This window comes from Euprymna scolopes, chromosome 40, assembly GCF_053919585.1.
Source record: "Euprymna scolopes isolate OS-2025 chromosome 40, ASM5391958v1, whole genome shotgun sequence".
Taxonomy (NCBI): Eukaryota; Metazoa; Mollusca; class Cephalopoda; order Sepiida; family Sepiolidae; genus Euprymna; species Euprymna scolopes.
The window spans coordinates 18,336,776-18,361,003 of record NC_136521.1 but is presented as its reverse complement, the minus strand read 5'-3'; the positions used below and the strand labels follow the sequence as shown (position 1 = coordinate 18,361,003).

Below are 24,228 nucleotides of genomic sequence, written 5' to 3'. Positions count from 1 at the left end.
AGATGGATTTGTAATGCTAAGTCTGACCTGGCCCAACACGTCAGATCAGAGGATTTGCTGAGAGCACTATATTTGCGTAACGTAGAAGTCATCCTAAGGATGAATTGATTATGTTAGTATGGTCATGTGTAACATTCATCCTCATTGTTGCAATATTTTGAGAGTAATGGGGTATGATCCCACACAGTCGGACGATTCTATTTACAAACGATGCTGCTAAGAACTGACGAATCGAATTAATTCACGTTGTGCTACCAACCAATCAGAAACCAGAATTGCTTCATAAATATTAAACCTTTTCTGGAGCAATTTCACATGTTCTTTCCCGGGTTTCGACACGGTAAGAATATTTTGCTCTGTGGAACTGTCTACTACAAACAAGTCACCTACCAGGACTTGTGTGTAACAGCGAACCATCGGAAGCTCAAAATGGCTTACACTTCTACACTCATGAATAAACATTACAGAAGCATGAATGTCCTAAATTGCAGGAAAAATGGCTGATTAAAAAAACTTAAGAAAATGATTGAACAAAATCATACACTGAGCCATGAAAAGTGAAGAGTGAGTTTGCATAATACTAGAAAATGCCTGACCTGAACATGAGGAAAAATGGTATTAAATAAAAAATAATCTAATTTACTGACCTTGTTCCATTCGCCACAATTTTGATAAAAGTTGTTTAGAAGGTCAAAACGTTTGCAACTTTTTAATAAACTTTCAGCTTCATCCTGAAATACAATTTAAAAATTAAATTAGCAAAAAAATTTTAAATATGAAACTAAGTTTGTTTGGTAAAATTCTACCCTTTTGCTCGCATGCTGTCATCAAAAATTAAAATGAGATCCTATATTTTTGTATGCGATTAAATGTCAATACTCTGGAAAAAATTAAAAAATAAACAACAAATATTTTAGATTTATAGCGATGATTCACTTTCGCATATGTTTTTTAAAACAACAAACTGAATAATCATAAAGAATAAATCAGCACTTTCGATGATAATATTAGGCATTAAAAATATACAAATATAAAATGTGCTCCAAGGAACTTACTGGACTTGTACCGCCCTCCCAATAAAACTATCCTCCCTGACTCACAACAAAATACCACCTCTTCACTGTAAAGTTTCTTTGGTGCTGAAAGATTTTCTGCTCTAATAGCTTCCTTTCTTGGACTGATTGCCTTTGGAATTCTCTGACCATACGAACATGCAGAAATTTAAACGTGAGCCAACATTTTGTTGCCCAACTCCCCAGGTTGCCGCCCTCAATGACTTATGCATGCAATGTCTGGCATTTTGATTTACTGAATATGAGCGGAGGCAGTGTGTGTATGTCTAACAAATATATTTGAGAGTAAGAAGGTGACAACACGTTTTAATTGTTAGCAGTTTGCCAAAGGTCAGCTTTACTAATAACAATAAGGGGTGTCACTTATAAATATGCATTCTCACACCGTTTGATGTAGAGCTACTGAACTTGCCATAATAATCCCACAATGGGAAGGGGGAGATTTTTACAGGTTATATCGCTCACCCACACTAATGGAGGTGGGGCCTTATGGGAATCACTTATAATGGGGAACCCTAATTAGTGAGTATACATTTATGTCAATAAAGATTCCCACTACTGTCCCCTCGTGTTCGTTTGAAGGGGTTGCTTTGCTTTTGATACCTCAAAATTTTGAAGCTATCTCTTCACACCCATACCTGCTTTTCATAACTTTTCATAAATCAGAGTCCATTTTTTTAAGACTCTTTTTGAACTCAGTCAACAATAAGTACTTCTGCTAATATATATACTCTAGCAGGGAGCCCAGGATTGAATTAACAAATTCCACACTTCCAGTATTTTTATTGTCATTGAAATCAGTGAAATTGCCCATTTTTCAATCAAATCAATTGATTGCCTGCTCTAGTCAAAACACCCCCGGGGAGTGCATCTGGAGGAAGCTTCACATGCCTCCCCTCCCAAAACAATTAGGCCAATTTATTTGAAATTTCACACAAATGTACTTTATGTATCTGAGAGTATTCTTAGATAGGTTTTGTATTAGAATGCCGCCAATAAGTATCGAAAATCAATAATCGAAAAAATTGGATTAAAGAACAAATTTGGACCAAAGTTAACACCCTTATACAGCCTAACATTAGAGAAGTTTTATCACTGCAAAAGCAGAAGGGTCTGGCATATAAAATCAACAGTCAGTATTTTATAAGACAAGGGCACATTCGAAATAAATGTTTCTGCTCAGAGCACAATTGAAACATGATACTTGACTTTTGCATTTTAAACTTTAATTCAAGCCGTTATATAAAAATAATTCATACAATAAACAGTAGGTTCTCTACAATGTAATATGGACTAATCACAGCAGGAAGCTATGTGAAGCTTTATGCTAGTGCATTGTAGTGGGTATCCGATTAGAGCAAGCAATCAATTGATTTGACTGAAAAATGTACAATTTCAATAATAATAAAAGTATTGGGTGTGTTGAACATTCATTCATCCTCACAAAATCCCAGGCAATGCCGGATCTACCTACTAATCAGTTATAAGTGACAGTCTTCGGAGGTGGGGTGTGACTGATGGAATAAGAAAAATATATCCTTATGGATTAAATAAAGGATCTTTGGTTCAAAATTCAGTGCAAATTCCCAAGTTTAAAAAAAAGGGGTCCTTCACTCTTTGACAGACTATGAATACCCACGAAGGGGTGCCTGCGCGTTAAATTTTTTGTGGCAGGGGCTGGCAATCTCCAACCACACCTCTCCGAGTCAACATTGTTTAATACCAGTGGCAAGTGAAATGTATAGGACGACTGGAAACAAATGCCAAGATAAGCGAAGAGCACATACAGCGCCTAGAATTCCCAAATGGTCACCCATCTGGTACTAACTAGCCTCGATGTTGCTTAACTTCGGTGATCTGACAAGAACCGGTGTGTCAACGCGATTATGCCGTATCTAAATTCCCAAGTAGTGTTTAAATGATTAATCAGAGTTGGAAAAATTTTAGCCTAATTTTTTTATTCTAAAAAAATGTATTTTTATTTGGTTTTTGTTTAAAACTTCATTTTTTATTGCAGGGAAATGATTAAGTGATAAATATTTATTGATTTTAAATTATCAGTGAAGCTAAAATTTATAGATTATAATAATAAATTTAGGTTAAAAAATCGCACAAATGGTTTAAATGAAAAATGTAGATGACAATAAGTTTATCAAAATTTTGGATACAATACATAAAGAGAAAACATTAAAAAGTTTGTTATATAAAGAAAGAAAATTATATTTAACTTTAAAAGTAGATTAGGAATTAATAACCTTGCCCCCTTTCATAAAATTCTAATTTTTTATGTGATTTTAGAATCTGTATCATAATAATCAAGAATCTAGAACAAAATCTGCAATTGTAATTGTATCAAATTTGGGAAAAATATTGGAATCGCCACATCACTATTCCTGAGTTTGATAGAATAATACCTAGAATTTGACAAGATGCACCTAAAGAAAGTTAAAGGTTTCATCAACTGAAACGTTGCAAGAATAACATCCAAGACAAGAAAAGTAGGCTGAATAATCCAAAAGAATTTCTATAAATTCCTAATTAAATCTTCGTGTGATCGATGCACAACATAATGATCCATTCTTTCCAACACCTTTTGGGTCTCAACTGCCACCTTCCAAATTTACCCATTAAAGAGTTTTTTTTTAAATTTTTTGTTCAATTTTCATCCCAAACAAGGCACAGTGCCACTTTGAAGTAGAAAATCTGGGACATAAGTTGCAGGAATATTATGAAGGGAGGTGAGCAACAAGATAGCTGTTCACATTACACTTGAACTTCTGCAAGTCAGTACAGCTGGGAAAGCAGGATCCTGGAAGGGAGTTCCAAAGTCTAGCAGTTCTAGGGAAGAAACTATTGGAGTAGAAGGCTTTCTTACACCTAGAGATCTCTACTGTGAAGGGGTGGAATTTAGCTGCTTGTCGGGTTTGTCGGGAGTATTTACGTTGAGAGAGTACAAGTGCTTGTAGTTCGTCAGAGCATTCACCATTAAAGCACTTGTAGAACAGGCAGAGAGGTGCAACATCTCGTTGATGGGACAGTTCAGGACCTATCAGGTTAGTGACTCTTTTGAACCCTGTCCAGGAGTGAGAGACTAGTAGCAGATGCACCAGCCCAAATGTAACAACAGTACTCCATACATGGGTGAATGGTGGCCTTGTAGAGGTACAGGATATTTTCAGGCATAAGTAGCTTTCTAGCACGGTAGAGAGAGCCCACCTTCTTTGCAGCAGCCTTGGCAATGCTCTTAGGTTTTAAAGGTTTAAAGAAAACAAAAAATGTTACAACTTACGACCATATTGAGATGCAAGGCTAACATTGCAACTCTGGCTTCAAGTTCTGGTTCTGCTATGGCTCTGTTCAGTGCTCTTACCCCTTGTGCGTGACCCATCTTACCCAAGCAAACCTTGGCTACATCCAAACGTTGCGTTTTAACACACATTCGGGCCATGTTCTCCCACACAGCTTCACTGCAAAAAAGCAAAGTAAAAAAAATATATTTTATGAGAGAAAATTATCAAAATTAATCTGAAGTATGTACTTCTCTCCCTTTCTCTTTTTAAAAATTAAATTTCCATTTCGCTCATTCTTCAAGACCCATGGTTCAGCAAATTCTACTCTGTTCGGTTCTATCTAATCACTCGTTTCCAAGTTTTCCTTGGATGACCAACCTTCCTACAATTCAAAACATCCATGCTTCTGCAATGGCGTATCCAGGAAAACAAATGCTCCATATGAACATAACAGTATAACCGATTCATCCTTACGATAATTTCTATTTTGGGCAAATGTAATGCTTTGTGTTGGCTTTGATCAGATGCCACATTACAGATCATCTATGCCAATGTCAGAATATTAAAAAATATTATTCCTTGAACCATAGCCAAGTTATCTTCACTGAATTATACCAAGACACAGGAGAATGCACTTTTCTACTTCTGAAAACTAAAAATAGATCTCAATTCTAATGAAGTGCAGATTTTCAACTGGATATTTTCCTTCGTGCCACCGTATGGTGGTTATGACTCTGACGTTGTTTCTGTTAGATGTTTCTTCTGGTCACAACACCAGGCTTTCTGAACATCAGAAAGTAATGTTTACTTATATTTTATTTATCGAATATATCTCTCTATTTACCCTGGCAAGACATGCTCTTTATTGGATGTTGTTTTGCTTTGAATAAATAGTCTTGGTCAAATTAAAAATTTTCACAGACTACATTATATATATATAAATCCCCAAAACAGTGTTTCATGGTAAACAACTGATGATCCCTTGAAAAATGAATTATTAGTACTATAGTAAATTCAAGAGCGAGTTGATGCAGTGATTGCAAGTGGTTAGATGACTTACTGACTAGTTGGTTTTCTAACGAATGATAAAAAATATTTTTTTGTATAGTTTTAAAGGTTAAAAACTTCAAAGACTATATATATATATATATATATATTGAGTTATAAACTAAAACGTGCCAGCATAAATCTACATATGAAATAGACATTAATACAGTTTCTAACAACAAGAGAATTCATAGTCATCTGTCATCAATATTTACCATTAATAATCGATAATAAGAAAAGAGAAAAATTTCTATAATTCATTGATGAAAGTTGTATGCCGACTGAAATATTTGATTTATTTTTCATTAAAAAATAATAAATCTTTGTCATAACTCTGAAGTCGTTCTTGCATCATTCATGGTGTCTTTAAAAAAAAAAAAATATATATATATATATATATATATATATATATATAAATAAGTATTAAAAGGTTTTGGATGCATCATTAGGAATTTAAAATCTTTGAATTAACAGATAAAACTTTTTACACGGTAGAAAATATAAATTTGCCACCCTAAAGAAAATAACACTACAGCTTTATTTTAAAACTTTTATTGAAAAAAAATCAATTCAGGTAACTTGATTATGTTGTAGAGCTGACATCTATTCAATGTAGCTGCTTTCAGCTTCAATTATCGTCTCGATACAGGCCTGAAACTGGGAGCATGCTTTTTCCAAAAGTGCCAGCAGGAACTTGGTGAATACTTGGTGGATGGCAGTGATCAGGCTGGCTTTAGTGTTATGTTCTTTACGTATGACCAAGCAAAGTAGTCCAGCAGGTTCAGGTCGGGGAGGAAGGGGGCCAGTGAGCAAAGGGTACAAAGTTGTAGCACTCCTGAAGCCAAGCCTGAGTCTCTTAGACTTTTGGGCCAGCACGGAGCCTGCTGCCACACCCAGGGTCTGCCAGCGGCCACCTGATTGCACCAGGGGATCACCACACTCTTCAGCACATCCAGGTACACTTTGGTGTTGACTTTCAAGCCGACTTTGAAGATGTGAGGTGACATGATGTGGCCCTCACTTGAAACCAAAGACCATAACTGTGGCCAAAAATTTTGTTTTCATCACCCTGGACATATCCCTGTTATTCATGATAATCCAGCAAAGCATTTTCAGGCAATGGTCCTGTTGTCATAAGTTGGATCAGTAAAGAGCATAAGTTATACAGCAGCACATCTTCGATCTTGTTCGTTGAACATTGTGTCACTTTCAGACATGATAGAAGGCTCCTATCGCTCTTAGGATTTGTACACAACTGGCAAACTAGTAGGTGGTCTCCAACAAAAAAAGAAAACTGGTTTTCATCAAATGGAAATGGAATCATGTCGTCTTTTCTATGGAAACAATTTTATTGTTACAACCTGCAGTACATGGTGAAGATGCAAAATATTTTATTAAAAGAAGGAAAATATGAGTCAATTTCTTGAAATGTTTTCATTTTAAAAAAAGAAAAAAAAAAGAAATTGAATACTATTTTTCTTCCTTCTTTTAATAAAATATTTTTGGATCTTTAATGTGTTTGAAAAACAGTTTTATCTGTTTATTCAAAGTTTATATATTTCATATGCTACATATACACGCACACACAGATCTTTATTAAAGAGGGAACTGAAGCAATTTGCAAGTATTTTGAGTGCTAATTTCATAAGCAGTCTTGTCATTATATCAAACTGATCATTCATTATTCTGTTTAGTAAAGTAGTTAAACTTAAATGTCATACAAAATTGAACATTCATTTTTCTCTACACTAAAACGTTATGGGTAAATAACTTCCAATGAATCATTTACACAAATATTTCCAGCTGAAAAAGGTTTGATGAATTGTAAAAAAGTAGTAAACAAAAAAAAAAATGGCTGACCTTTTAATGAGTTTGATTGCTTTAAACGCTTCGTCTAAATTTCCAATCGCCAAATGGAAACGAAAATCCATCATTGCATCTTGTGTCTTTTTGTCACTCGATTCCAAACCAACAAAATCCTGCATCGTGAGTCGAGTAACATGTGATGAGATGGCACTCTCCTTTTGGATGTCGGCATTCTCACTAGGACAAGATCCTTCTCCATCTTCACCCGCCTAGAAGAATAAAATCTACAAAAGTTAGAAGAGTACATGTGCATAGGAAAACAGAAAATAAGAGACATTCAGTAGAGGTGTATTTATTTCCAGTAACTCTCTACTAAAAGCATATAATACATGTATTAAATTTTTTATTCATGCAAACATGTACAAAAGCAACACTGCCACAGTGATTTTTCGATTGGTAGCCAATCTCATTGGATTACAAAAACAATTGTTCATATTGTAGAAAATATATATATCTATAAAAGTGAAAATGTCTGTCTGTCTGTCTGTGTACACTTTCCTACCAAATAACTGTCACTTTTCGGTCTACACACTCTAGATTTGGGAAAATCTTTTTAATTGGTTTTCGGCCAGAAATTTTGCTGTGAAGGGGTCAAAGTTCAATGATTTGACTTTTGAGAACTCTACCAAACTCCTCTGCCAATTTTGGGTCTAAACACTTGAAATTTTAGATATAGGTTACGTGGACATTGATCTAACTTTATAATTTGATTTGAACCCAAAATAATAAATATTAAAGGGTCATAATTGGGATCAAAGTTTTAAAAAAATTGACCTCTGCTGTTTCTACCAAATTACTCAGCCAATTTTTGGTCTAAACATTTGAAATTTTACATAAAGTGTATTCAGACATAGGGCAAGCTTTTTCATCATTCATTTGCTGAAAATCTGGTTTCCAAGGAGTCAAAGTTCAAAAGATTTTACCTTTGCTGTCTCTAGCAAACTATTAAGCCAATTTTGGGTCTAAACATTTGAAATTTTATATAAAGCGTATTCAGACATGCAGCAAGCTATTTAATCAGTTTTGAGGCAAAAATTTGGCTGGCAAGTGGTCAAAGTTTGCAAAGTTGACCTTACAGACTCTACCAAACTCCTTCGGCCATTTTTCGGTCAAAACACTTGAACTTTAAGATGTAGGTTATTTGGACATGGGTCAAATATGTTAATTTTATTTGAACCCAAAACAATAAATGTTAAGGGTGCAAAATTGGGGTCAAAGTTAAAAACAAATTTGACGTCTGCGGTATCTACCAACTTTTCTCAATGGTAGTTAAGGAAGCCTATTATATAGAAAGGCATTGCCGTATATATTCACATTTTTTAATATATACATATGCACATAAAGTTATGAACAGTACATAGGGTCTGAGCAAAGCTGGGTGGAACTGTTAGTATAGAATATAAGCAACATTTTTTTCTTTACTAAAAGCTCAAAAGAAAAAAAAAATATATATATATATATATATATATATATATATATATATATATATATATATATAGGAGCAAACAGTTAATAAAACATGTTAAAAAACACTTTGAAAAAGAGTTAAAAACATATTTAATCTGAAAAGGAAACACTTGATAAGTGGATAGTCCTTAATCCGTGGAGTTTCGAAGAAATACTTTCCTTCTCATCAGAGGGCAGGAATTAGCAAAATGCAGGATCGGATTTTGCATACAAAAGTATTTGATGAAACAACAAGTAAGTCAAAGATCTTACTTGATAACAAAAAGTGGAGCAGAGGGTATATGGTGAAGAAAAAGGTGATTACACGTGAATGGATAGTCTGGTGAAAGGTAAATAATCCAATGACGGTATAATCCAAAAATATAACTCCAAGAAAGTTAATTGAGTTTCCATTTGCACAAGTAAAATCCAAGGAAATCACGTAATTGGAAGAATTTTATTATATATATATATATATATATATATATATATATACACTAGCTGTAGATAGCGGTGGTGCCCTGTCAAAATATATTGCCAAGTGGAAGGATTAGTCACATACTATTTAAGATACACTGAATATCCTATCTTATGAAATGTGAAATGAAACTTTTTTTTTTTTAAATTTTTTTTTTTTTATTACATTTTCACCCCAAACAAGGCACATTGCCACTTTGGTGTAGGGGGCTACTATCAGGGGAAACAACTACTGGGGTACTATGTAGGGACTTGGGCAGCAAGATGTTGGTTCACATTGCACTATAACTTCTGCATGTCAGTACAGTTGGGGAAGCAGTGACCTGGAATGGAATTCCAAAGTCTAGCGGTTCTGGGGAAGAAACTACTGGAGTAGAAAGATCTTTTACATCTAGGGATCTCTACAGTGTGGGGGTGGGATTTTACAGCTTGTCGGGTCTGTCGAGGGTGTTCACGTCATGGGGGCATAAGTGCTTGCAGTTCATCAGAGCATTCACCATTAAAATACTTATAGAACAGGCAGAGGGATGCAACGTTTCGTCGATGGGACAGAGGCTGAAGCTTAGATGCCAGTTTAGGGCCTATCAGATTTGCGACTCTCTTTTGAACCCTGTCAAGGAGCGAGAGATTAGTAGCCGATGCACCAGCCAAAATATGACAGCAATACTCCATACATGGGCGAATGGTTGCCTTATAGAGGTACAGGATACTTTCGGGTGTTAGTAGTTTTCTAGCATGGTAGAGATAGCCCACCTTCCTTGCAGCGGCCCTGGCAATGCCCTTGATGTAATTGTTCCAACTCATGTTTCCTGTGAACGTTAGGCCAAGGAGCTTGAAAGACGTACTCTCAGATAAAGAGTCGTTGGCCATTGCTATAGGTGGTAGAGAAGGTTTCTTGTAATTATTGAATGAAACTAGTTTAGTCTTGGCGTGACCATCCATTTTTGTCCCCATTCCACTACTGATTGGAGGTCATCCTCTAGTGTTTCTGCCATTACTTTAGATATATGTTCATTTGCTTTCCTGTTGTGCCTGCTATAGAGTGTGGTGTTATCAGCATATATACCCATCTCAGAGGCAATTTTGTCGTATTGTTTAGATGTACTACCATCAAGGACAACCTGGATTTTTCTCTTATCTAAGAAGGATTTAATTATGCTAAGTATTCTACCAGTGATACCGTATGATCTAATCTTCCTGAGGAGACCCTCATGCCATACCCTGTCAAAAGCCTTAGATATATCTAGAGATACCACTCTGCCCTCTCCCGCTTTGTCCAGTGAATAATATATGCGTTCAGAGATTACAGTGAGGATGTCTGCTCTGGAACGGGCTTGTCTAAATCCATATTGTTGGTCGGTCAGAAGTTAAGCATCTGTAAGGTGCTGGACTAGAGCATGATTAATTAAGGTCTCAAATATTTTGGCAAAAAGTGGGTGGAGGCTAATAGGGCGATAATTTAATGGGTCAGTTCTTTCGCCAGAAGTCTTGAATACTGGTACCACAGAAGCAGTTTTCCAACAGCCCGGAAAGCAAGATTCATTAAGGCATTTGTTGTAGAGTTTGGAGAAAACTGGGGCTACTTCGGCTGAGCACTTTTTTAATAGCACAGCTGGGATGAGATCGGGTCCACATGCTTTTGAAGTGTCAAGGTTTTTTATGATAGCGTGCACCTGAGCAGGGGTGATTTTCAGATCGTCTAGCATGGCGTCTGTCCGCATAGGAAATTGAGGTAGGGGGTGGTTGGAAGGGTCCAGTGTGGAGTTTGAGGCAAACCGACTGGCAAGCATGTTAACCTTTTCAGTTGCTGAGCAAACAACCTCGTGATTGTTGGTTAGTGGGGGAATTGTTGATTGCCCATTATTTACTACACTGTTGTAGATTTTCCAGAAGTCACGAGTTCCTAGTTTTTGTGCTTCGATGCGTTTTTTAGTGGTTTTCGTAAATTCGCACTTAGCTGTCGCTATTTCTTTCTTAATGTTACTTCTAGCTTCTATGTACTTCTGTCTGTTTGAACTGGACTTATGTCAGTTAAACCTGCGGAATGCATGCTGCCTTTGAGCAATGGCAGTTGTGCAAGTCGAAGTAAACCATTGGGGAGAGTGGGGCTTGCTATAGAATTTCCGCATGGGAACATGCGCTTCGATTGCAGTTTTGAACCATTCAGTAGTCTCGTTTGCACACTGTTCAGCAGGAAGAGAAAAAATATTTCCCCATGGGGCGTCTCTGATAAGATCTTTGATGGCTTCCCAGTCAGCCTTTTTATAATATCTCGTTGTTTTGAGCACTGGCTCTTCAGTTTTGGGTCTAGAGTTTAGGGCGATTTCAACCATTATCACTGCATGATCAGTGTTCCCAAGTGGGCTGTCGGCTTTCGTTATACAATCATCAGGAACTGTGGTCAAAAACAGATCTAAAAGTGATGCGTGTTGTTCTTCCTGATCAGGAAAACGGGTTGGAAAAGTAACAATTTGTGATAGGGAGTGAGATATAGAGAAGCTATGAGTTGCGCTGCCCGCTGCATCTGTGTAAGTAGAGAATCCAAGCCAGTTTTTGTGATGGACATTAAAATCACCAAATACATGTACTTGGGCGCTAGTGTCGAAGGAGAGTGCTGTGCCTATGCTGTCAGATACGTTGTTTATTATGGTGCAGTCTTGGGTCGAGGGAGAGTGGGAGAGAAAGTCCATCTTGGTCTATTAAAATCAAACACAAAGTAACTCTCATCGCTTAAAGGGGAAATAACTCACATACCTTAAATAAATAAGCTTACTTCCGGTTTTAAATGCAACTATTGTTTTGTCAGCTATTAATAATTGAAAATAAATTAAATATAAATTAAATCAAAAATAAATTAAATCAACATCATGCAATATTTCTAAATAGAACAATTAAAACAGTTCTATTACAACAAATAATAACATCAAACTAATTATCAAAATAGATTGTCTTTAATATAATATGCAAATGAGGTTACTCATTGAATGTAGATTTCTTTTGAATAAATAGTATATATAGAAATCATGTTGGAATCAAACTATACAAATCCATTTTCAGTAATTAAATTGTGAACAAAAAAAAAACAGAAATACAACTTTATTATAATATATATATATATTCTTTACTAATGTGTGATCGCATATCAAGGTTCGGAAGCCACTTGAGGATAGGGATTAAAGAAGTCGTGAGTTGAATGATGATTGCTTCCAAAAGAGGACCAAAAACAGTGGTTGTGATGGGCAGAAAATTATTTAATTATCCCAGATGACTGCTTGACAAGTATTTGTTCACATTAAACTTGAAGATAACTGTGCCAATGAAAAGACTTGGTATGAATCAAAGTCTAATTCATCTATGAAATGATTGTACTAATTAAACAGTTGAAACAGTTGTTGCTGTTGTATTCTTGGAATGGATATAAATAAATGTCTTTTATGTCTGTAATATAATATATATATATATATATATATATATCTTTCTTTTTTAATAGATGAACTCATCTCTTTTTTCTCTAATTTCCAACATCAAAGTAACTATTTAACATTTTTTTTTCAAGGTGGTCACCACTTATCAAGACCCGGAAGCCACTCAGGGATAAGAGTTATTTTTAGTACAGTATGTTAGTGTGGATATTTAAAGTGTTTACTTAAGGGGGCGGTTCATCAGGAATTTGTTTGTTTACGTTGGACTTGAAGTCATCCAAGTTGTAGTCAGGAGGGAAGCAGACAGACGGAACAGAGTTCCACAGGTGTGCAGTTCTAAGAAAGAAGCTTTGTTCATGGAATATACGTTTTGATTTAAGCATAGATAAAGAGTGGGGAAAGTTTTTGACAGTGGATTCAGCTAGACGGGTGTTTTTTGTAAAAGATTGGCGAGGGGGTACCAGAGATTGGAGTTCGGATGAGCACCTGCCATGGAAATAATGATAAAACAAGGATAGGCTCGCAACATCTCTTCTGTGGGAGAGAGGTTGCAGGGAAGAGAAAAGGGCATCCCCCACTAAGCCACGAAGTCTATTTTGTACTCTGTCAAGACAGGATAGGCTGTTTTTAGCAGCTCCTGTCCAGATATGGCAGCAGTATTTCATCCTTGGGCGTACTTGGCTTTTATATAGATAGAGAATTGCATCAGTAGTGAGACATCTTCTGGAGCGGTAGAATGATCCCACCATCTTTCCAGCGACCTTGGCAACAGACTTGATGTACGTTTTCCATTTCAGATCAGGAGTGAAGGTCAAGCCCAGAAGCTTGTCAAAACATGGGGCTTCTCCTAGACGAGAGCCATCCATTTCAATTGATGCCAGATGAGGATCAGAGCATTGATGATATAAAGATAAGAGTTTGGTTTTAGATGCATTAAAGGTAATCAGCCACGTCTTCTCCCACTGAACCACTTGTTCGAGATTCGCTGGAATAGGCAACAGCCTATCAAACACAGAGCATATTTTTCTTGCAATCATTAATGCACTGGCGATAAATGTAATGTCATATTCAGGTTTGGTGTGATTCTGTAAACTGACAAAAATTTGAATACTTCTTTCATTTGTGTCCACACCATGATTCTTCTCCAGAGCTCATTTAAACGCGTCCACAATTTTTTTTTGTCTGTCTATTCGATCTTGGATAGTATACTGACATTGTCATATGATCAATGGACAATGATTTGCAGAATTCCTTAAAATCTCTTTCCGTGAACTGGGTTCCATTGTTGATGACTAAGGTTTTTGGGAGTCCAAAACAACTAAAAAATTTGTTAAGAGTGTTTATTGTATGTTATAGTCAAATGTGTGTACTTAATTTCTGACCACTTAGTGAAGCTGTCCACAAGGATCAAGTAATAAGATTCATTTATGAGCACTGCATAATTCACTTTTCAAATCTGTAATAAACCTTTCTGCTTACTTCATCTTATTTTTCTCTATAACATTAATTTTGTTACAGAAAGAATTAATCAGCAATTCCTATAAGTTAAACAATACAATATAGACCAGACCAAAAAGATTTTCTGAATCAGAAATCATTCAGTTTTGATTTATGATTTTTTCCTATGAATGAAATGTTTGAATTTTAATTTCGTACCTGATATTCCTCTGGTACTTTTTTCTGTGTTTGTTAAACATGGAAAACCTATTTATTTTTCAAGTTTGTTTGGTTATTACCGAGATATCACTTTCTGAATGGAGTAATAATTTTACAGTTTACCCATTTATTTTTATATTTAGGTATTTTCTTCTTTGACTCTCCTTTATTTCGTTTTTAGCCAAAAGTATGTTTATTTTCAATAGCAACTTTGTTTTTACTTACCTCCATTTTATCAGACAATGCAAACTTTTATGGCCTAAATGCCCACAATTTAAGCATTAAAGAAGCAGTCCTTTTTTATATGGTTTCCACCACATACACTGCACATAATATTTTCTTCTTTATTTGGATTCGAGGTTTGTCTTCAGTCTGTATCCATGATATCTGTGTATCTTCAGTCCAATTGTTTTTTTTTTTAATATTTATTAGACGCTGGAATTCCCCCATTACCTTTAGCAGCATAACATTTGGATCCTATAATACTAAGAATTCTAAATCTAATTTTTTTGGCCTTCGGTTTGGTGAAAACTTGGACAAAAATTACTCACTTTCTGTAAATAATGATAAGTCTAAAATTGGTTGTTAGTTTGATTTTTTTTTTAACTTGCAAGGTTGAAATAGCTTTTTTCTTCTAAACTTGTGAGTTCATTTTGAATCCATGTTGCCACAAGTATGTCCCGCGAAAGGGATATATATTGTTTGAAGTAGCTGAACATGTCTTGAGTAATAAAGTAATGAACAGTTTTGAGTAATAATCTAATAAGTCGGCATACTGCACGAGCATTGTAGTCGAAGCTGGTGTTCCTAGTGTGAGATTTACATACCTCTCGACGTCTCTCCCAGGTGACTCCATTAGTTGGCATTTATGGCTTAACCAGCCAATCATAAACTTGCAAGAAGACCTGAATGTACCCATATTCATTTCATTGGAGACCTTTATTTTTTGGATCCTATTTAATAGGGAGAGATTGTGGTTGATGCTCCAGTTCAGATGTGGCAACAATATTCCATGCATAGGTAAATGGTGGCTTTATAGAAATATAGGATATTGGCAGATGGATTAGGGTTACCTAGTGTGATAGACGGAGCTACCTTCTTTGCAGCAGCCCTGGTAATGTCCTCAATCTATTTGATCCCATTCGATGATGTCTGTGAAAGTTAGGCCAGGAAGCTTTAATGATCAACTTTTAGGTAAGATGCTATTATCCATCGCCATTGGTGGTTGAGAAAGTTAAAGAAAAAAAGCTTTGTCTTAGTAGCATTATTTATATTCAGCATTTTGATCGGACATACATACTGCTTGTGTTAGAATTTTAGACATCTTAGCCTACTTTTTCAATGTAGACATTTCTGTATTATTTTAGTATTCAATAAATTTTCATTTTCAATAACTTAGTGTTTTGTCTTTTTAAATTCGATAAAAACATGTTTAAAACAAAACTAAGTTGCTTGAAAGTAAATACCAAAATACATTTCACGCAATCCACTTTTAGAGTTTACGTGAAATAAGTTTCAATAAATTTCCATTTATGAGTCCTAAATAAAATTTATACAATGTAGATATTTTTTCATTGTATATAATGTGCTATAACGGCTCCATTTTTTTGTTTTTTTATTTCAATGATTGCTTGAATTTTAATATTTTTCTGCTCTATTTTGTAATATTGTTTTATTTTATGGACAAATATTTCACATTTGTGTTTAGACGTTCCTCTAAAAAGACGTACAGACTTGATTGTCAACAATTTACGATCTATTCAAAATCGCAAGTGAAAAGTTAAATTGATTTCTTCTTTGTTTTCCTTTCTTTATGATCACATTAAAAAGATAAATTTCCATCAAAACCACAAAAGTGTTCATTTTTATCTATTTATATGAGAAAATTAGAAAAAATTTAGTGATTGTTTACAAAGTTTACGAAGACTGAAATGTTTATCATTTTAAATGAATATTTCAAGCATGTCAAACAATGAACTTTGTGAAATCATAGTAAACTGACAAGACTTATAAATCATTATAAATAAATAATAAAAATTTTATAAACCGGATAATTCTCTTATTTTTAATGTTTTTTTTTTTTTGGTGCAAACCAAATTCAACCTAGTTAATCTTTGGTGCACGCCTAATTTAACCTAATTAAGAAAAAAAATACAAAAAAGATTTTGATTAATTAAGAGAATCAAATTTTATGACGAAGTTGTGCCTTGATCTGCCATATTCAATTCAATTCAAACTACCGAGATGAAAATCAGCCTTGTAACAGTCATGATTTACTATTAAAATCATTAAAAATTAAAAAAAAATGATTTTCTATATATAAAAACAACTTGATTAATTTATGTAATTTTTGGAATATGACGTTTTCATTTTGTGATAGGTAATACACCATAAAGATTATTCCGTAGTTTTGTTTTGTTAATTAGGTTAAACTCTGGAATTGCACAGTGTTTTTTAGTTTTTGGGGGAGAGAGGGGGTCCCAGTCAAGAGTATTCATATTTTGGTTGAAAACACAATACGTCAAGTGCATTCCATTTTAGCAAAAGACTTTTTAATTTCATTGTTTGATTTTAAATAAAGTATAATGGGTTTGTATTACTGTACACATAGATTCGAAAAAGTTGTCAAAAAACAAATATATAACAAATAAATGTTATCAAAGGCAAGATAAATTACTTTTCTATCAAACTGGATATACTCGTCGTGTTTTTATTCAATTTAACATGTTTATTCAGCTCGAAAAACATACAGTGTTTACCGATGTATTGGAAAATTCAAAATGGCGGCCGACTCTCTCTTTAACACGGTAAGTTCGGAAAAAGGTGTTATAAATAATAAACTAGACAAAATACTATTAAAAAACCACCGAATATATGTCAAGTTATGTCACGGTAACATATATTGAGCAAATTTCTAACAGTATTTTGTCTAGTTTATTATTTATTACACCTTTTTCCGAACTTACCGTGTTAAAGAGAGAGTCGGCCGCCATTTTGAATTTTCCAATACATCGGTAAACACTGTATGCTTTTCGAGCTGAATAAACATGTTAAATTGAATAAAAACACGAAAATTATATCCAGTTTGGAAGAAAAGTAATTTATCTTTCCTTTGATAATATTTATTTGTTATATATTTGTTTTTTGACAACTTTTTCGAATCTATGTGTACAGTAATACAAACCCAACATATGATACATAAGAAAATCGGTGCCTTTCACATCATTGAAAAAAAATAAAATAAATAAATAAATAAATAAAAAATAGGTTAAACCTTGATATGCAAGGGAAGTAACTCTTGCAAACCAAATTACCTCCCATCTCAAAGAAAATCCACGTAATGTATGCAAGAAACTTACGGATTTCAAAACATAATAATAAGGGATTTCAATTCCAATAAGACATTGGTACGGTTCTTGGAGGGATATATTTTCTTGGATTAAAATTCCATTGTCTGTCGTGCTGAACAGAGAAACTATCATGGTTTCGATCTGGAAAAAAATGGTTGAAAATTAAAACAAAAGAAAATAAAAATAGAGAAACAAAAAAAAATGCTATATATATAAATGATGATTAAAAGACACTGCTAATTGATATACTATGTGAGGAGTTGAACAATAAGATGTCTGTTCACATTTCACTTAAACTTCTGCATGTCAGTACAGTTAGGGAAGCAGATACCCAGGAGGGTCTTTCAAAAGCTAGCAGTTTGAGTAAAGAAACTATTCAAGTAGGTTTTCTGGTATCTAGCGATTTTTAGAGTGTAGGGGTGGGATTCTGCTTGGCCTACCAAAATCAACCAGGGAGTCAAAAGTGTAGGAAGTGCAGCCTGGGGGAGGAGACCGTGGGGTGTGTCAGCTACGATCATCCATGCATGCATTGCCCTTCAGCTAAATCACTATTTCTAGACACTCTCAGTAGACTCCGTCCTCACCCTGGCCATCTGGTAGAATTGGACCTCCACATCAGATTTTCCTGATGTGTCCTAACATTTAACCCCAATCAGTCTTGTTGCTCAAGAAGAAGAACAACAACAGTAGTAGTGATAAGCCATGGTTAGCAATATCTTGAATCTGTACTTGATTTCAGTATTGAGTACTTCAGTATTGAGCACTCTTGCATTAATCCTGTTAAAACATAATTGGTTGCTTCACCCCTGGAAAATATTAATATGGAATTATATATATAAGTTGGGGCGATTAAGTATCGGAAAAGTCAAAACTTTTTGAGGTATTAGAATCAATATTGGTATTGGAATAATTTGTACCTTTTTTTTCCAATGCCAAAAACGATTCCTTTAATTTCTTTTGGAGGAGGGGGATTTTGTTTAATATATCTCCCACTGCTGGTAGTAATAATAAAATAACAGATATTTATTAATTTTAAGTGTCAATAAAACTAAAATCTATAGATCATCCCCCGCAAGTGTATTTTTATATTTAAGAAAATATTTGCACATTTAACATGTTTTCATTTTACAATATTCGGGGGGGGGGGGGGAATAACAACTGTATAGTTAAATATTTGGAAATTTATAAAGAATCAGAATCTGTAATTGTATTGGAATCGAGAATTCAGTATGTAATCAGTAATTATACCGGAATCAGAAAAAATATTGGAATCATCACTAATATATATATATATATATATATATATATATATATATATATAAACACTGATCCAATGGATAACAAGTGGCATAAAAATAAATAAAAGTCGACCATAGTCAAGGGTGACTCAAAGGCTCCCTTTGCATTAGCTACTACGCTGAGTTTTTTTAGAGGAGGGTGCCACTCCTTTCCTAGGATTACACCACTTAGCCTTTATCCTCATCTTAATGCTGAATGTTTAAGAGGTATCATGTAGCATTTTTTAAAAGCCTTTGATATGATTTGACTAAAGATTGTCTCGTAGCTCATTAATAGGCGTTCTTACGATTATGCAAAATGGCCAATATCAAGTGGTCTACTATTTTGTAACTTTATTGAAACAAATCTTACCATTTCTGAAGCATCATCGACTTCATTTTCATTGCTCTTTGGACTTTCTGGTTTTGAAATTTCCATTTCTTCGTTGGGAATAAGTCTTGCCTCACAGCAAAGCAATCGTTTTTCTTTCGGATCCCAAAAATGAGAGACTGGATATCGACCAGAGACATCTTTGGCTGTTCGACTTTTACTTCTACAAAAACAAAAATAAGAATGGAGTCTTAAAGAAAAACATAATATTCAAAACATCTAAGATAAAAGTGTAGTATCTGTGTTGCATACAGATTGTAGACGATAATTTTTTGCCATTTTGAATTGTTAATTTTTATGCATATTTTTTTTACTTTTGTCATTAGTCTTGATTTTTTTTTTTAAATCAGTGATTATATTCGCATTCTGTTTTAGCAGAATTTATTTTATTGTTTCTGAATTTTAGAGATGAGGATTCGTACTACCGTTCTCATCTTGTGTTATTCTCACAGCATCTCAACCAATGTAACCTTCACCTTTCTTCAGATGTCTCTTGTCAAACTCAGGAGTCTGCACGAAATATCAAATGAAACCCTTTATTTAATCCACAGGGGTAGCATGATCTTGTTCTGTCAACCATAACTGGGTACAAATCTTCAATAATTTGCAATTGCATTCTTAGTATCACTTCCACACTGAAGTTTGAACCTTCAACCTCTAGAATACTATCGTTTAAAACTGAATTTTACCTAGTTAATTACACCACAGATCATTGCAAACAATTCTGGTATGAATTTTGAGAGTATTGAACTTATTCCTGTTTTTTGAAAGGGTCTTACTACTTATCACTATTGATCATTATTATTACTGCATATTACTAATATATATATATATATATATATATATGTATATATATATGTATACATGGATAAAAAGTAAATACGAAAAATATATAAATGTTCATATCTTTTCTGAGTTTATCTCTTTTTGTTGACGTGTAGGAATACAAAAATCTTTCAAAAGAAAACGAAAATGTTTCTTTCAAAAGCACATAAATTTTGACCGATACTTCAGGAAATCATAAGCTAAACGTTTTGGTTTCAATTCTCAGTGGTGGCGCACAGGTCATTTTTTTTTTTTTAAACTTTAAATCATTACTATATATTGGATCCAATATAATAATAAATACGAGGTTTGCATTAATCAAAATTTCATATTTAAGTGTATTTTACATCCAGGCAATGCCGAGCAGCATGCTAGTATATATATATATATATATATATATATATATATATATATATATAGTAATATTATATATCGTGACCTTATCTATTATTTATATTTAATGTTTCCTTTATTATATTAAATTCTATACTAGGTGTACTTTCATTATTGCCCAACATATACACTGCTCCTTTAATCATCTTACTTTTTACCATTCTTCTGTCAATAATTTTACTTCATCCCATAAAGGTAGACAGTTTCTCTTTTTCCTCCATATGAGGTCAGCCACACTCGACTCTTCAATTCTCCGTGTGTTACGACTTTTCGGTGTTCTTCTAACCTTACTTTCAGCAGGCAACATGTCTCACCTTTTTATATTTTTCCACACTCTCACTGAACAGAATACACAGTTCTTTCTCATGACTATTTTTCTACTGGACGTTCGCACAAAATGCTTTCTGTGAGTTGAGCCATAATTTACTAGGTAGCTGTATGTAGGCTGTATGTGTGGCAGCAAAACTTAGTACTCTATCATACCAGCTGAAAGACAGAGGCCTGGCTATCAGAGAAATTCATCAACCACATTTTACCAGACATCTGGCTTCCCAGTTCATGTCGTGTAGAGCATGGTGGAATATCTAAACATGATAAGGATAGTAGTCCGAAAATTTCTTTTTTTTTTGTCTTACCTGTTAGCATCACTAATTGGAGTTCCATCTTCATCAGATTCAATTAATTGAGGACTGTTTTCATCCCGTTCTCCCCATCCAGTTTCAAAATTAAAGAAATGTAGATCATCTGATTCAACATCCCAAATATAAAGTTTGGAGTCAGGATTGCCATCATTCTAAATGGAAACAGGACAAAAACTTCAAGAGTGAAATTTTGTAAGTGAATTAGATGACATGCTTTGTTTAGCTCATATGTACAAGCTGGACATTTGCAAATTCAAATGAAAACACAAGAGATCTTCTGTTAAAAGTTGGTGAGTACATTTACTAGTTAAAATATAGTTGTTCAAATGGATGTTGTAAATGGGATATATTCTAGACAAAGGTCACAAAGAGAATACAGAGCCAATTATGCCTGAAATAAGCTGCAAGTTTTTAAGAGTATGAAATAATAAAAACAGGGAGAAAATGACATCACGATTATAGAGTGATGCCTGCCAACTTTTAGATGGTTTCTCTTTCTTTCTGGGTAGCAATTTCTAAGTCTTAAATGAATATGTAGTCAATGTTTTGAGGATTTTTGTTTATTTCTGATGAGTTCACAAAGGAAATATCCAAAATTAACTTACAAATTTATATATCTATAAAAGTGAACGTGTGTGTGTACATTTCCCTACACAATAACTGTCAATTTTCAGTCTACAGACTCGAAATTTGATATACAGGGTACTGAAATTTGGGAAAATCTATGTGATCGGTTTTCAGCCAGAAATTTGGCTGTTAAGGGGTCAAAGTTCAACAGTTTGACCTTTGAGAACTCTACCAAACTCCTCCGACAATTTTGGGTCTACGCATTTGAAATTTTAGATATAGGTTCCTTGGACATGGATCTAACTTAGTAACTTGATTTGAGCCCAAAACAATAAATGTTAAGGGGTCATAATAGGGGTCAAAGTTAAAAAAATAGACCGTCTTATTTTGTTTTTTTGTTTTTTGCTCAGCATATACCTCCAAACACCTGGGCTAGTATCAAATAATTTTATGTGAATGAAAGTTTTTGTTTTGAAAAGATGATAAGTAAGGTGAATAAAATTTTTGTCATTAGAATGGAGCACACACACACACATATATATATATATATATATATATATGCATTTAATTTCCGTTAATTCTTGTGTTTGTAGATATTAAAATAATTATTAATATTTATAATTATGGGCATCTTCACAATTGAGCCCTGTATGGGAAATCAAGAAAAGGTGGTCAACTAGAGATACCCAACATTGCGACTTCCAGTCATTAGAATGCTTTCTGACTGCTTATTATGTTATGCCCACGTTTGGCATTTATAGGTGTTTAATTTTCCTTAATTCTTGTGTTAATTGCTGATGGCCTAGGAGTAACATTTTAACCAATGGAGTTAAAGGTTGACTTTATAACTGGTTCTAATCTCTCGATCAGCAGTAATTATCACTTCCTACACTGATGATTGTAAAAGCGTGAAACATTAGTGCCTGTCAGTATAAAAATAATCATTAACATTTTAATGAATAGAAAGAGAGAAATATGTGTGTATTCGTAAGCTGCTTAATAACATAACAGGATTGAAAACAGTTACAAATTGAAATCACTATGACAGTTACGACAAATCATTATTACTATCATGGTGGTGCTCAAAAACAGACCTCAAAAGCAGCAATTATTTACCCTTTGTCAGAAACAGTGTTCATGGAATGCGAATGTGAGGACAAAAGGACAAATAGAGGAGGAAAGCGAGAATTACAAATAAACCCAACGTCATCTTTCTACTCTTTTGTCAAATTCTTTCATGCACCTTACCAGGGGATGACCAAAAAGAGATTAATACTATGCAATCAAAATGACGAACACTGTGTAAAAGCTCAAATATATTGATAAAAGAATAATATGTAGCCCAGAGCAAATAATGAAGCTGTTGTTTTGCTAATTGCTTTCAATATATATTCTTTCTATCATGGTATCTGTGTCATTATTTTACAGAGGCTTCAAATGTTCTTGTAGTTAAAGGTAGAACTGTTGAAAGAAGACCTGATTTCACAAATGGAGGTTCATTAAGACAAAACGTTAAAGTCACATGTACAGTAAAAACAAGTGAAGAATGCATGGTTCCCCCATGAGTGCATAGTGAACGCGGTATAAAAAAATATGACTAAGTTCAGTATTTGCTCCCCCTCCATTTAGCCCCAAAAGTCTCCAAGGGATGTCAAATCCTAGTGAAAATGAGCAAACGGTGCAGTTTTAGGCCTTAACATAAGTAAATTTGAGTTCTGCACAATGCAAAAAAAGAAATGACTAAGTCCATCATTTGCCCCGCCCCCATTTAGCCTCTAAGGTCCCCAAAGCCTTAAAATATTTAAATGTGAGTTCAGCACCATGCAAAATTGCTAAATAGACATACACAGAACATTTTGGACAAATATCGTAAAATAGTCCCAACAATGGGGTGTTTTTATTAGCCCTAAAAGAGCCCCTGAGGCACACCCAAGAGTTATCGTGAAGTATTCACAAACAATAATTATATAGAAATCAGTTAGTTACAACTTTTCAGAAAGTTTTATAAAAATCCAAGGCATCAATTTTTTTTTAATAAGCAGAAAAGTGTCAATTTTAGCCATTTTAACCTGAAGCGCACCCCTATGAGGGGCTACTGGAGTTTTCCCGGAAAATTTGTTCTGTAACTATTTTTTACTCATATCATGTTTAATGTTTGAGCAAAATTTTTAAAAAATCCATAGCGTAGTTATTGAGAAAAATGCGGGAAAACGAACGGACAAGTGTGAATTTACAGGCCCACTCTCCTTTTGTCGAGGGACCGAAAAAGAAAAATCACTGCGACAGCTACAAGCAACGATTATTACTGCTACATGTTATCAACACAACAAAACAAAGGTATTTACAAGTTTTCTGTTGACGAGATGATGACTGTTGTATGATCATCATATTTGGTTTACATTGATTTACATACAACCAGTTAAAAAGTTAGCTTTTAGAAACTGACCTCCAAACTAACATATCTCTGGCCAGGTCTTTACTCATTTTTCTGACAGATCAATTATCAC

The 24,228-nt window shown here is 34.2% G+C and overlaps 1 protein-coding gene across 4 annotated transcripts in view; it reads right to left on the bottom strand.

Moving 5' to 3' along the window:
- LOC145265396 (intraflagellar transport protein 140 homolog) overlaps nt 1–24,228 on the bottom strand; it is a 159,238-nt gene that overhangs the window by 71,562 nt on the left and 63,448 nt on the right. For all 4 annotated transcript variants that reach the window (XM_080121217.1, XM_080121214.1, XM_080121215.1 and 1 more), the window contains exons 16-21: nt 21,149–21,306; nt 19,278–19,458; nt 17,637–17,768; nt 7,271–7,485; nt 4,363–4,540; nt 648–731 (exon numbers count right to left, since the gene is read on the bottom strand). In XM_080121217.1, the coding sequence (XP_079977343.1) occupies nt 648–731; nt 4,363–4,540; nt 7,271–7,485; nt 17,637–17,768; nt 19,278–19,458; nt 21,149–21,306 (948 nt within the window). The remainder of the gene's footprint in view (nt 1–647; nt 732–4,362; nt 4,541–7,270; nt 7,486–17,636; nt 17,769–19,277; nt 19,459–21,148; nt 21,307–24,228) is intronic.